At 35.0% G+C, this 14,410-nt stretch overlaps 1 protein-coding gene across 1 annotated transcript; it reads left to right on the forward strand.

Annotated features, from left to right (window-relative positions):
• The first annotated feature begins 5,575 nt into the window (after positions 1–5,575).
• Positions 5,576–9,321, forward strand: LOC7477838 (protein KINESIN LIGHT CHAIN-RELATED 1). The gene is made up of 3 exons (XM_002297928.4): positions 5,576–6,543; positions 7,247–8,155; positions 8,861–9,321. Exons 1-3 carry the CDS (start codon positions 5,885–5,887, stop codon positions 9,084–9,086), a joined length of 1,794 nt encoding a protein of 597 aa, XP_002297964.2. The 5' UTR covers positions 5,576–5,884; the 3' UTR covers positions 9,087–9,321.
• Positions 9,322–14,410: the final 5,089 nt, after the last annotated feature.

Here is a 14,410-nt window from a genome sequence, read left to right on the forward strand (position 1 = left end):
GAACCTATAACAACAATCACCGGTACATTTTACCATGCCTTCTCATACCAAAATCATTCTTCTTCTTCTTCTTTTTTTCTTCATTGATTTATCTGTAGGTAAGCAGTTCATAAGTTCTCCATGTAAATTCATCTTATTATTTGCCAAGTATTGATTAAAGTAACATTATTCCATTTTTCCCCTCTTGCAGCAAGAGTTTTAGGAGTCCAGGAGGGCAGTATTCTTCCAAGTCCACTAAGTGAGGTAGCTAAACCATATTAACAAGCACTTTGTCAATGCAACTATGTACATGTCATGCCTTAACTATTTGTTTTTTTCACCTATAAATCGTACTTTATAACATGACTTGATGATACTGCTTGAAGTTCATCTAAATGAGCTATTGATTGATGCAAGCTCCGGTTCAAGTTCACAGCTATCGGAAAGTCCAGACAGATTTCGAGTTCTGTCCTAATTACAAGATATATACATCATAGATGTATAAGCATCATCACTGATTAGTCATTGTTGATAGATCAAACTATACTCTTCTGTTATAATACTTTTATAATATTTTAGGTCATTGCTGAAATGGAGATGAGAAAGCTTACAGAGGTGGAGGCTATGGTGGACTACCAAAAAGATCCGGAGCCTAATCCTAAACATAAACCTGGAGGAAACGGCCCCTAACTGTTTAAATTTCTACTTCAAAACTCCATGCCTTGGGGGCTCATTGAAATAAGAAATATGTATGTATGTAATATGTATGCATGTCCATTGGACAGTTTAGTAAGTAGAGCTTTAGACTCTGAAGGTACCACTTGCTCAATGAGAGAGTGCATGAATTTTCGGATGTATTGTAAAATGAAAATGAATAATGAGAAAGCACTCTCTGTAGCTCTACTGGGATTTATAGAGAATCTGCAAGTTCCATAATTTGTTGTCTAAAGATATCCGTTCTTAGTTGTCTTGCAAATGTAGCATCTTCTGATAAACATGTTAGTATGTCCCTTCTTTTATCATTAATCAGGAAGACCATTTAACTAATATAAGCAATTTTAACCAATTCAATTCCAATGTATACAGCCTTCAAATATCAAGTAAAGAAATGCACCTCAGTTTCACAGTAAACCAAAAACAGCAGAATGGACAAGTTGTGGGTTTTTTCCTCCCAAGGGTTATTATCTGTCCAAGAAATTCTGCAACACCAACATGTTTACATTTTCAATGATAATATGTAATTGTGCATCATATGTGCTAAGAACCATGGTTGTGAGTATTTTATAATCTGGTAATGCTCCATCAGCCTCGAGGCCAACATAAGATTGCGGCCCCAGCTAAGCCAATTTTGCTTTGACTTTGGGAAACAAGATGCCCTTTTGAATTACAAGATCTGTGATACCTAATGGATTCCTGAATCCCAATTCCTTTGTAGAGAAGTTGAGGATACTCAGGCCATGCCAGTGAAAGTTTTAGGAGACAGAAAAAACGATACCGTACTCTTTTTTTTTTTATATATAATTTTTAGATACCATACAGCTAGCAGATTCGATAATGGAAGGCTGTAATGCCAGCACCCCCATAGTTTGGCAATCATAAGAGGTAATTTCCGGCTAAGAAACATGCAGCCAAAAGATTACCATCTCTAATAATGAGTCCAGTCTTTGTTCCCAAGCCAATTGTGCTAGTTAATCATACTCCTATATATTCCTTTAACAGCATTATTAGGTAGAATATAACTAATTGCCACTCAAATGGCTTACAAGACTAAACCAATATTAATGTCCTAAAAAGGATTGGGAAACCATAGCCTAATGTTTAAAGCCAAAAGGGATACTTTAGACAAGGGACTATTATCATGATATGGAAAATATGGAAAGGTTGGGAGGTCAACTTAAAGAAGGTGCTGTGACTAATTATGTTATGATAAGACATCCACCATCCAAATTACCATGATTTGAGAGCTCACAACAACAGGGGTAGATGTGTTTTCATATTCCTTGTCTTGGTCCTTCATGAGAAGTGATAAGCTCTGTCCATTACCATACAATATGACAGCAGAACGAGTCTCAGAAGCAATAACACTGTATTACACAGTAGGCAAACAACGTGAACAAGCACACACCATGGAAAATCCTTTGGTATTGAATTTTGACACCCTGCGTGGGACACTGCAGTCTCTACTGCTGTTTATTTTCATAAAAAAAAATCTTATCTCTGGTTCATTTAACCCATCCTCCTCTAAATTGCTTCTATTAATATGGTGCCATTTGTAGATTGCTATGTTACTGATTTCGTTTGTCAAGTACCAAAATGCATCATTCACTACAGATTTAATGATGTATGTGGAATTAATAGGCCGAGGCCTCCAGCCAGCGGTTCATGCTATTGAAGTATTGATGAAGACACCACTGAGTGAAACAAATCCAAAAATGGGTTCCATGTATGTGGAGGTTTAATACAGATTGAAAGCTGAAATTGTGTAAGCTTCAGCCATGCATTGCAAGCCAGTTGATTACTACCTTAGTGCATGCAGTTGACTTTAGCTAATGGATACTGCATTTTCATCGTAGCACTCTACGATGCTTTCGAATACATCTGGCACCATGAATATTGTTTCCAGGGCTCCGCCTCCCTTCTGTCAAACTTCATAACAAAAACCACCATAACATTTACCAATATGGATAATTCCCAGACCAAAATCACATTTCTCATTCTCCTTTTATTTCTCTGCAGGTAAGCGAGTTCTCCATGTCTATTTCAATCTTGTTTGCTAGCATTTTGCCAAATATTCATTGAAAGCAACATTATTTTCATATTTTGTTCTCTTCCAGCCAGAGTTTTAGTGATGCAAATCCACTTAGTGAGGTAACAGAACTACATAAAATTATTTGTCGATAGAAACTCTGCTGCTATAACAAACACTATGATTGCTCAATGTTGCAGGCCATTGCTGAAATAGAGAAATACTCTTCTGATTTTCTTATTTAGCAGCAGGAGGAAGAAACAGTATATATACAATATTGACGGAGCTAACTTAGAAAGCTGGTTATACATAAGATTTAATAATCAGGGAATCAAACTAAATCTTTATACAGAAATTAAAAAATCTCAAAAAAGCTGATAATGGAGACTGCAGGGATGGACTATATCATTGGCGGTCCATCACCGCCTAAACACGAACAGCGAAGATTTCGTGGTGGTGGTGGCATCCCCTAACTGTTGAACAACTTGTGCAAAAACCTCAACGCCTTGAAGGGCTCACTTCATGTTGAATAAATCAATGAGAGAGTGCATAAATTATGAGCTTGTATTTTAGAGCAGAAAGGAATAATGGAGAGATACAACTCATCTTGGTATATATTATATAATAAAGCTGTCCCCGATAATTACCCGGCCCACGTACGAAATCAAGGAATTGAAATCTCTTTGCAGTTGGGTAAACATATTTTGTTAACTATTAATATTTATTTTATAAAAGAGAAATAGATATAAAGATGAGAGAGAATTAAAAAAAATATTTTTGAAGTTAGATAAAAATATTTTATCTGTTTTAATAAACTTTCCAAAATTTAGGCGTGATTTTTTCTTTTATCTTGTATCCATCTTTTCTAAAATAAATTTATAAAGTAAGTATAGGAAGTTATTTCCATTAACAAAAAAATAAAACTAATGGTGAAATTATTGTAGCGCAACACAGAAAATATTATAGATTGTAATAGTGTTTATAATATTTTTTTTTATTTTAATCTCTCAATTTTTTTTATTTGATCATGTTGTATTGCGTTTATTTGGGATTGAGCTTGAAAGTTTATTTCAAGTTTATTTAGGATTGAACTTAATATATATGTGAATTCCCCTTATAACAAAAATTAATTTTATTGATTTAAAATTATTAATGCTTCGGGGAAAAAATTGAAATTAAAATAAATTTCTAGCCTCACTTTTTACAAGATTAGGGGCTAAGCTTAACGGGCAAGTGAGAGTAGCTAGCATATATAACACACGTGCTAAAAAGTTAGATAGGCCACGTGTAGTTGTAAACCTCCAAATGTTTCATTCATTGGTGGTAATGAAATTGTCTCAACAAGATCTTCATTTTTCGACAATGCGTGATGGTAGAGGAGTTGTTGTGTGGCTTCGATTACCAATTTTTTTTTCTCCTTCTCTTTTCGGCTTTCACGCATTGCATTGTAAAAGATAATAGAGTAGATAGCTTTTCTCATATAGGGAAACTAAATCATATGGGGAAAGCATTGTAGCTTTTCTTATAAAACACTGAGAATTGCTACAGTATTTGTCTAAATGATTTTTTTTAATGATTTTTTCTAAAATTATCTTTATCGATTTTATTGGAGAAAGCACTGTAGTTTTCCTCACAAAACATTATCAATTGCTACAACGTTTTTCTTCATTGGATTTTTTCCTTCCAAAATTATCTTTGTTGTTTTTTTTTAATATTAAGTTGGTAGAGAATTTAACTTAGTAATTTTTTTTGTTTTTTATTAACAGAAAAGCTAAATCATGTGGCGAAAACACTGTATCTTTCCTCACAAAACACTGTGGATTGCTTCAAATTAATTTGTTCAGTCTCTAAGTTTTTGATCACCAACAAAACTTTTTTTTTTCTATCATGAAATATTGGCTTCATCATACCTTTAGTTTTTATTACTTATCTAACGTTGGTTCACAATTATAACACTATCAAATACATTTGTTTTATAAGTCCGCGGCAGCGCACGAGCATGCCATCGCATAGATATATATAATATATCTATGCTAGGCAAAAATAAAATCCAATTCTACAGGATGAAATCAAAGTTTTTATAACATTAGATACAAATAAAATTAAAAAGATAATTAGACTCAAATCTAAATATTAATATAATCCATGCTAACCAAAATCATCATCCTCCTCTTTTTCTTTTTTGTTTGTAACAAGTCTTAAAGAATTTGATTGAAGACATAAAAGATGTTTTGAATTTAAACTTTATTTTTGGATAGAATAAAGAGCTTATTTTAAAAAATATAAGATGAACTCTTATTGATAAAAGATTATCCGAGATGCAATTATTTCCATACCATAAAATAATTATCCTTGGAGGTCTAAAGACTTGTACATACCCAATTACTTGTGTAGCATATTAATAAGATCCGGCGCGACCTATCACATGGCCATAGGTTTTGATCGCAAGTTGAAATGACGTCGTTTGATAACAATTAAAAAGAAAATGTTTACAAAAACCAAGTCAACTAACTCCCTGAACAATTTGAAACAAACCTATCACCGGATCGAGCCTTAGGGCCGAGCGGGGCTAACCATGACATTTTAACCATACACTCGAATCATGGAGCTAACAGAGTAAAAGTCTTCAGTAAGTTGCCGCAGGGCTTTTCTCTCCAGCCTCTTGGCAGGGCTAAGCTCAATCATTGAATGACCCCAATATTATTTTATTTTATTTTTTCTTCTCGAGAAAGGAGCAAAAATCAGTCTTTCCTTCAAGTTGGCAGTTGGCAGTTAGATAAGTAAAAAGTAAAAAGTAAAAAGTAAAAAGAGAATCCAGACAGCCATTAAAGGACGACATCCATGAAAAAAATACAAAACAAAACAAAACAGAGAAAAGAACACTCGCCTCCCTTCACTTTGAATTATCTGATCTGATCTAAATTCTAATGTTGTTTGTTGTCCTAACAAAAGAGTACTGAATTTACCACCACCACCACCACCACCTGTCAGTTCCATCTTGGTACCTTGTCTTTAATCATCTCTCTTAATTATTCCTCTAATCACCTAATTCCTTCTTCCTTAACCTCCCCTCCCCCCCTCTCATTTTCCATTTCTTCTCCATAACTCTCACTCTTCTTCACTCACTCTCCGTCCCTGCCAATCTCTCACACGACAGCCATGCCTGGTCTTGTCTCTGTTAAAACCCCACCAGATGCACCACCACTTAACATTTCTCTCCCTGAGATCCGACCCGAATCTTCAACCCGATCCGAACAACAACCCAGAACCCCAACTCCCAAAAAACCCCCATCTCCTTCCCCATCTCGATCCAAACCTTCCCCTGCCCGCTCCGCCAAAAAACCACCACCAGATTCTCCTAACTCGAATACCCTCCTCTCGGATCCTTCCTTGGACAACCCCGATCTTGGCCCGTTTCTCTTAAAGCTCGCCCGTGACACCATTGCATCCGGTGAAGGACCCATTAAGGCATTGGACTATGCAATCAGAGCATCAAATTCCTTTGAAAGAGTGGCCATTGAAAAAGGTGAAGAGCCAAGTTTGGATCTTGTTATGAGTCTTCATGTTTTGGGTGCTATTTATTGCAGTTTAGGGAGGTTTGAAGAGGCAGTGCCTGTACTTGAAAGGGCTATTAAAGTGCCTGATTTGAGTAAAGGAATGGATCATGCCCTTGCTGGATTTAGTGGGTATATGCAGTTGGGGGATACTTATTCAATGCTCGGTCAAGTTGATAAGTCGATTGAGTGTTATGAGAAAGGGTTGCAGATTCAGATCGAGAGCTTAGGGGAGATTGATCCACGAGTTGGCGAGACTTGCAGGTTTGTGGGTTTTGGATTCTGAAATGTTTTTCTTCTTGGGTTGTTTTTTTCCCTGAGATTTCCTTGTTTTTGAAGGTGTTGGTTTTGTGTGATTGTGAATTTGATTTATTGGGGTAATTAAGGTTGGGACTTTTGTCTTAATGAGAGATTAAGACTTTCAAGTGTGATTTAAATGTGTTTTTTCGCTGATTATGCTAATGTTAATGGATTTGGAGGGAAAGTGTTGATTTTTTGGGGATTCTTTGTTGTTTTGTGTGTGGTTGCTAATAGGGTAATTAAGATTGATTACGCCTTAAATATAAAATATTCGGATTTTTTACTATTTTAGGAAGAGATTTGAGGTTAAGGTTTGCTGTCGCGGGCTAAAAGTAGGAGAACTGAAGTTAATATTTCCATTTTTGTGTATGTTCCTATTTGTTTGTCGTTTTATATTTGTATGTACTATGTAGTGATATGGTCTTTTTATCATAAAATTAGTAGTTTTATTATTACTTCTTTGTTTGATATGAGTTTGTTGATGTTTATGTTTATGTTTGTCAAATTCTTTTGCTATTGTTCTTTCAAAGTCTGATTAAAAAAGCCTGATATGTTTAATACTGAGGTTTTGCTGGTTTCTGCATATGATGTATAGTGAAAATAGGTTTGAATCAGCATGTGTCTTCTTGTTTAACTCGATTTTAGTTCATTAATTTGGAAACGTCAGGTACTTAGCTGAGGCACATGTTCAAGCTATGAACTTTGATAAAGCCGAAGAATTGTGCAAGAAAACTCTTGAAATTCATCGTGCACATAGTGAACCAGCATCTATTGAAGAAGCAGCTGACCGCAGGCTGATGGCCCTTGTATGCGAGGCAAAGGGAGATTATGAATCAGCACTTGAGCACCTTGTCCTTGCCAGCATGGCAATGATTGCAAATGGACAGGACAATGAGGTTGCTGCTATTGATGTCAGTATTGGGAATATTTACATGTCTCTTTGTCGCTTTGATGAGGCTGTCTTCTCATATCAGAAGGCACTCACTGTCTTCAAGTCATCAAAGGGTGACAACCACCCTTCGGTTGCATCCGTCTTTGTACGTCTTGCTGACTTGTATCATAGGACTGGAAAACTCCGAGAGTCTAAGTCTTACTGTGAAAATGCTCTGAGGATATATGCGAAACCTGTGCCGGGAACCACGGCAGAAGAGATTGCTGGGGGGTTGACTGAGATTTCTGCCATTTTTGAGTCTGTGGATGAGCCTGAGGAGGCATTGAAGCTCTTGCAAAAGGCAATGAAGTTGTTGGAGGATAAACCAGGACAGCAAAGTACCATTGCAGGGATTGAAGCTCGAATGGGAGTGATGTTTTACATGGTTGGGAGATATGAAGAAGCAAGGAACTCATTCGAGAGTGCTGTAACAAAACTTAGAAGTAGTGGTGAGAAGAAGTCGGCCTTCTTTGGGGTTGTGCTGAACCAGATGGGATTGGCTTGCGTACAGCTGTTTAAAATAGATGAGGCTTGTGAGTTATTTGAAGAGGCAAGGGGGATACTGGAAAAGGAGTGTGGCCCATGCCATCAAGATACCATTGGAGTATATAGCAATCTTGCAGCAACTTACGATGCTTTGGGGAGGTAATATGTCATTTCAAACTATTGCTACTCAATATTTATTATGTCAGAGTTAGACCTCGTTTGGGGTTGCGGTGCAACTTATTTTTTATCAAAATTTGATTTTTTTTTGCTTCAAATTAATTTTTTTCTGTGTTTTTAAATCATTTGGATGTGCTGATATAAAAATAAATTTTAAAAATAAAAAAACATTATTTTGATGTATTTCCAAGCGAAAAACACTTTGAAAAACAACCTTCTACCATGCTATCAAACACCCTCTTATTATGATGAGTGGTTGATTTATCCATTTTGATGTTTGAGTTTGAATTTTGTCCCCAGGGAGGATTTCTAGACAGAGTATAATTGGTTGAGTTTCTGTTTCTAGTTTAGCACATTCTTATATGTGAAGTTGTTGCTTATGAAAATTACTTATTTGATGTTTTTGTGCTTTCACCTTTCTCCAATATATATGCATTGCCGAGATGAGAAGACTTATGGTGGGGGTTTAAGAGCTAAGTCATGGCTTAAGTTTTGAAGTGTACATTCCAGTTTTATAATTTTGGTTTTGTAAAGCTTATAATGATTACTTATAGTAGAGACAGCATTCTAGATAAAAAAGCATTTATGGCTAGTTTTGGGTTTCCAACCTTGCTACTTCGAACATTGCTTAAAGCTATAGATTTATTTATTTTTGTCTCTTGTTGATCTTTATGGCTTCCATTGCAGGGTTGAAGATGCAATAGAGATCTTGGAGCATGTTCTAAAGCTCAGAGAAGAAAAGCTTGGAATTGCAAATCCTGATTTTGAAGATGAGAAGAGTAGGCTAGCTGAGCTCCTGAAAGAAGCAGGCAGGGCTCGTAACAAAAAGGCAAAATCATTGGAGAATCTCATCGATCCTAATTCAAGGAGGACTAAGAAGGAATCAACGAAGAAGTGGGGTTTTAGAATTTGAAAATGTACTGATCGTATTTATCTACTTTACCACACCTGCACATTCTGTAGCATAGAAGACCTGTATAGTGTCGAAGTTGTAATCTGGTGAGTTTCCTTGAGCTTTGAAATCCATTTGTTGTCTATTTGAATTGTTTTATTGCTTGTCTGTATTGTGACCTCAAAGTTGTTCACCGCAACGAAGAATGTTCATTTGAGCGAATAAATTTTGAGAATGCCTGATGTTTTCTTATGCATATCTCAATCATGACTCTGCGGCCCCCTCATATTATTGCTGTAACATGAACTCAAGAATTCATGTGATATACACAACTCCCCAAATGGTTTTGTTGGGGTTGCTCCTTTCTATCTGGTAACAAATTTTACCTAATCTTCTAGCGCTCTGCCAGAGTTTGAGCCTGCATAGTGGCATCGAGAATAGCTGGTAAAAACTAATGTAACTTACGCTCTAAATGATTGCACAGCCCAACCAATGATAGCCTGCTGCCCGCTCGACATGGACGTTCTCTCATGAAAGCAACGTGGGCTCCCGTCAATCTATAAACTGATATGATAGGAATCAGCTAATCCCAACCATATATCTACTTGTGTCTGAAAAATAAACCCCACTGTAACTTTAGTCTTCACCATACTCAACCAATGGCAAGAACTTTCTCTAGTAATCAATGCCAAGTGATAGGATAAGGATATCTGTCAAAATATTGATTAATTAAATAGATTAGAATTAAGCAGCATTTTTGCTAATGGGCTACATGGGTGGGTCTTATCATTGATTTAGGAACTGCAGATTTCTTGATGTGGACTGAACTCTACTGCCATAAGCCTACAAGTCCATGTACTCGTGATGGCATGGATGCCATCACTGCTTTGCATGGACAAGCCCCTAGGGAACACACTGCTGCAAATTTGCTTAAAAGGATTTACCATTGCCAAGTATACTAAAACGCTAAGGAATTCACTGTAACAGTGAACAGTGCCAGGAAGAATTTCTCCAATTTCAACTATTTTTTTCAATGTCCCAACCTTTTATGCCAAGTTTGTCAAAATTGGCAAATTATGGACAAAATTCAAAAAAAGGACCAAAATGCAAAACAAGAAGAAACCCCATGGCCAATTTAAAATTGAAGCTAAGAGTTTTTTTTTCACCCTCATACTTTTCCTTTTCTTATCCTACAATCCCTGTATTTTTATAATCTCAATTTTGATCCAAAAAATCATTTCTTTTGCATTTCAGTCCAAAGCTAGAGAAAGTCATCTAAAAAAAATGAGGAAAGAGAAAGTTATTGGTTTGATCACTTTTCAGTGATAAAAATCAATGTTTTTGGTGTCAAATAAAAGGGGATTAATAACAATGGTTTTTTTTTTCTTTCTCTAAACATTAATGAAAAGAAAAATTAGGTTTGATTTAGTTTTTATTTATTTATTTTTTGGTGTTTTAGGGTTGTTATGTCATTTATAAAAGGGTTTTGAAGTGTTTTTAGGTGAAAATAACTTGAAAAATTAGATTTTTGGCTAAAAAACACTCCCTCGATTTTTCAACCACAAGTGGTGGCCATATTCTGAGTCTCCATAGGTGACATGTTGTCTACTTCTTTTTCTCTCAAAAAATAAAAGGTTTTGTTTAAAATAAAGATAGGCATAAATAATGACCAATCATATCATCTATACGGTTGAGTGGTTAAACTAGTGAATTTTAAATTTGTTGATATTCTCTATTGTCTATTGTCTATATTTGCCTATTTTTTATTTTTTATTTTGGCAAAGTGGTTTGAATCCTGCTATGCAAAAAGAGGGTGTCCATTCATTTTGTTTGTGTTTCAAATTTGATCTTCATTATTTTGATTTTTATTTTTTTTTGCCTTAGGTTCTTTTTTAAAATTGATTTTTTTTTCAATTTCATCCTTCGATATTAAATTGGTTAGGAATTGGACTTTGTGATTTCTTACGATTGGATGATCCTGATCTCATGACTTGGATCACAGGTTTGAGATGTTAACCCGGATTGAAATCAATCTTTTTTATATCCTTTTATTCAATGATTTTACTTTTCAATGTCATCATTCTCCCTTTTGTGTGTGGTATAATCATATATTTATAGGTGAATAAATTTCTTTGGTTTGAAGGCAAAACAAAACAAGATCAACTATTGAATTTCAAGAATAAATCTCTACCATTCATTTGAATATTTGATAACTTGGAGACAAAACAAAGAAAAATGGATCCTTGGATTAAAAAAATAGGCTGCTTGGTGAGAGGGTTTTTAATTTTTAAATTGGTCCTCTCCCATCCACAATTATAATTAGATCACTAAAAATTAAATGCATTTTTTCTTCTTCTTTCTCTTTTATTTTAAATTCTTTGGAAAAGACGTCAAAAACGATGCAAAAACATCAAGAACATATTTTTTGGGTTTTTTTTTGTTATTTTTGGTTTTTCTCAAAATGTTTTCAAAAATAGGATAACAAATTGAGTAGCAACAGATGCCTCTCTTCATAACGCTTATGAAATAAAATCTCATTAAGGTTTTGCATAGTGAGCTTGTAAATAAAAAAATATTTGCTTGACTTGTTGGGTGATCCACCAATCCAAAGAAGAAAATGATCTCATTATCATGGGTGACCTGTCCTCTTTTGAAATTCAATAAACCAGTTTATTTTCACGGGCGACCTGTCCATTTTAAAATTCAAACACTAGTCTATTTTCATGGGTGACCTGCCCATTCAAAAATTGGTCTACTTACACGAGTGACTTGCCCCTTTTGACATTCAAAGATTAGTCTATTTTCACGGCCGACCTGTCCATTTTAAAATTAAAAAACTAGTCTATTTTCACGGGTGACTTGTCCTTTTTAAATCCCAAAAAGAACTTCAGCAAACGTCCATACTTCCCTAAAATCAGTTTATTTTAACGGGCGACCCGCCCATTTTAAAATTAAAAAACTGATCTATTTTCACGGGCAACCTGCTCTTTTTAAATCCCAGAAAGAACTTCAGCAAGCATTCATACTTTCCTGAAATTGATCTATTTTCATGGGTGACCCACCCGTTTTAAATTAAAAAAACTGATCTATTTTCATGGGTGACTTGCCGTTTTTAAATTTCAAAAAGAACTTCCATGCTATTCTAAAATTGATCTATTTTCACGAGTGGCCTACTCATGTTGAAATTTAAAAATTGATCTATTTTTACGGACGACCTGCCCATTCAAAAACTGGTTTGTTTTCATGGGCAACCTGCTTATTTTGAAATTCAAAAACTAGTCTATTTTCACCCGCGACATGCCCTTTTCAAATTCCATAAAGAACTTCAGCAAACGTTTATGCTTCCCTAAAATTGGTTTTTTTTTTCACTGGCAACTTGCCTATTTTAAAATTCAAAAACTGGTCTATTTTCTTGAGTGACCTTTTCGTTCAAAAACTGGTCAATTTTCACGAGCAACCTGCCTCTTTTGACATTTAAAGATTGGCCTATTTTCACGGGCAACCTGTCCTTTTTTAAATTCCAAAAGGAACTTCAGCAAACGTTCATTCTTCCCTGAAATTGGTTTATTTTCATGAGCGACCCGCCCTTTTTAAATTCTAAAAATTAGTCTATTTTTACGGCTGACTTGCCCTTCAACAAGAACTATAATTAAACTGTTTACAACTTGGTTATTTTGAAATCCCAATATGGCAATTCCCTTTTAACAAAACTGGGATGTTGCCTTCATTTGGGTTAACTTGAAATCTCAATCTAGAGACCCTTTTAACCAGAACTGTGGTTTTTGTGTTCTGCTCAGTCAATCTAAGATCTCATCTAACGATCCCCTTTAACTAGAACTAAAATGTTGCATTCATGTCGGTCAACCTGAGATACCAATCTGACGATCTCTTTTAACCAAAACCAAAATCTTTGTCTTCAGATCAGTCAACCTGAGATATCAATCTGGCAATCCCTTTTAACCAGAACCAAAATGTTGTCTCAGTAGGGTTAACATGTAATCCTTATCTCAACAATCCCCTTTAACTAGAACTTTTTAAGGGTGTCTATAATTATTTTGATTGTAGAATTGAAAATTGAGATTTCTGATGACAAGGTTCTCAAAACTCAAATTCTTGATGATAGGTTTTTTCTTGTTCTTCTTGATGACAAGGTTTGAAATTTATTATTTTCTTGAGAATTTTCTAATAGTATGGTTCTTCTCATTTTTCTTCATGATTGCAGGGTTTAAAAACTAGGATTCTCGATGACAGGGTTAAAAACTTGGTGCTTCCTGATTGTAAGGTTGACCTGATGCTTCCCGATCATGAGGTTTGAAAACTTGGTGCTTCTTGTTTGCAGGGTTAATCTTCTCATTTCCTTGCTATCATAGCTCAATGATTCTTTCTTTGTGAACTCAAATTCATCAAAATCTTGCCTGATTTCATTGATGATTTTTTTTTAATAATTCAAAAACATTTATGCAATGCTTTGGGGTTACATTGCATACATGCATCCTTATCTGGTTTGAAATATACCCCCTCTTTGATGCTTTATCATCATAGGGTGTCTTTGTTTGTTATCCACAACTTTCTAAGTTTTTCTAATTCACTTGCTCATCCGAGTCTACCGTATGCTAGTTCTTCACTCAAATGTAAGTGTAATGCCCATTCTAGGTTGTTCGCGATGATTACTATTCTTATTGTTTGTCAAGTCTGATTATGTCCCTAAGTGTGATGTTGTTTGACTCATCATAAAGGAGTTTAAAAAATCATTAACTTCTTGGATTCTCCCAAAACTGTCTTCTGATCAGTTGTGTACAGTCTGCCAACAATCATTTAGTGTCAACCTCCTTTTAGATTGTCAATCAAGCATAAAGTTGCTTTCAGTTGAACCATACTTTTCAAGTATATATTATTATCAACCTTCATGGAACTGTTAAGTCATTAAGACAAGCAACAAAGGCTCATTGTTGTATATTCAATGTTGCTGCAATCCCAAACCAAGGCTTAGTTAATCATGCCAACTTCATTCTATTTCTCAAATTTTAATTGTTCATTTATATCTTTTTAACATTATTGTGCTTTAGAACATGTTTGGGAACGCGGTGCAAACCGCGTTCCCAAAAAAATTTTAATTTTTTTTTTGTTAAAATTTAATATGGTTTATACGTTTTGGATCGTTTTGATGTGCTGATGTCAAAAATGATTTTTAAAAAATAAAAAAAATCATCGGCATGCATTTCAGCACAAAAAGTTATTTGAAAAGCAACCGCTATCACACTGCCAAGCACCCTCTTAATACATATGGAATATAGCATAATGCTATGTTTGTACTTGTTTTTGAAATGGAGATTATTAATTAGGAG

Source organism: Populus trichocarpa, chromosome 1 (genome assembly GCF_000002775.5).
Source record: "Populus trichocarpa isolate Nisqually-1 chromosome 1, P.trichocarpa_v4.1, whole genome shotgun sequence".
Lineage (NCBI taxonomy): Eukaryota > Viridiplantae > Streptophyta > Magnoliopsida > Malpighiales > Salicaceae > Populus > Populus trichocarpa.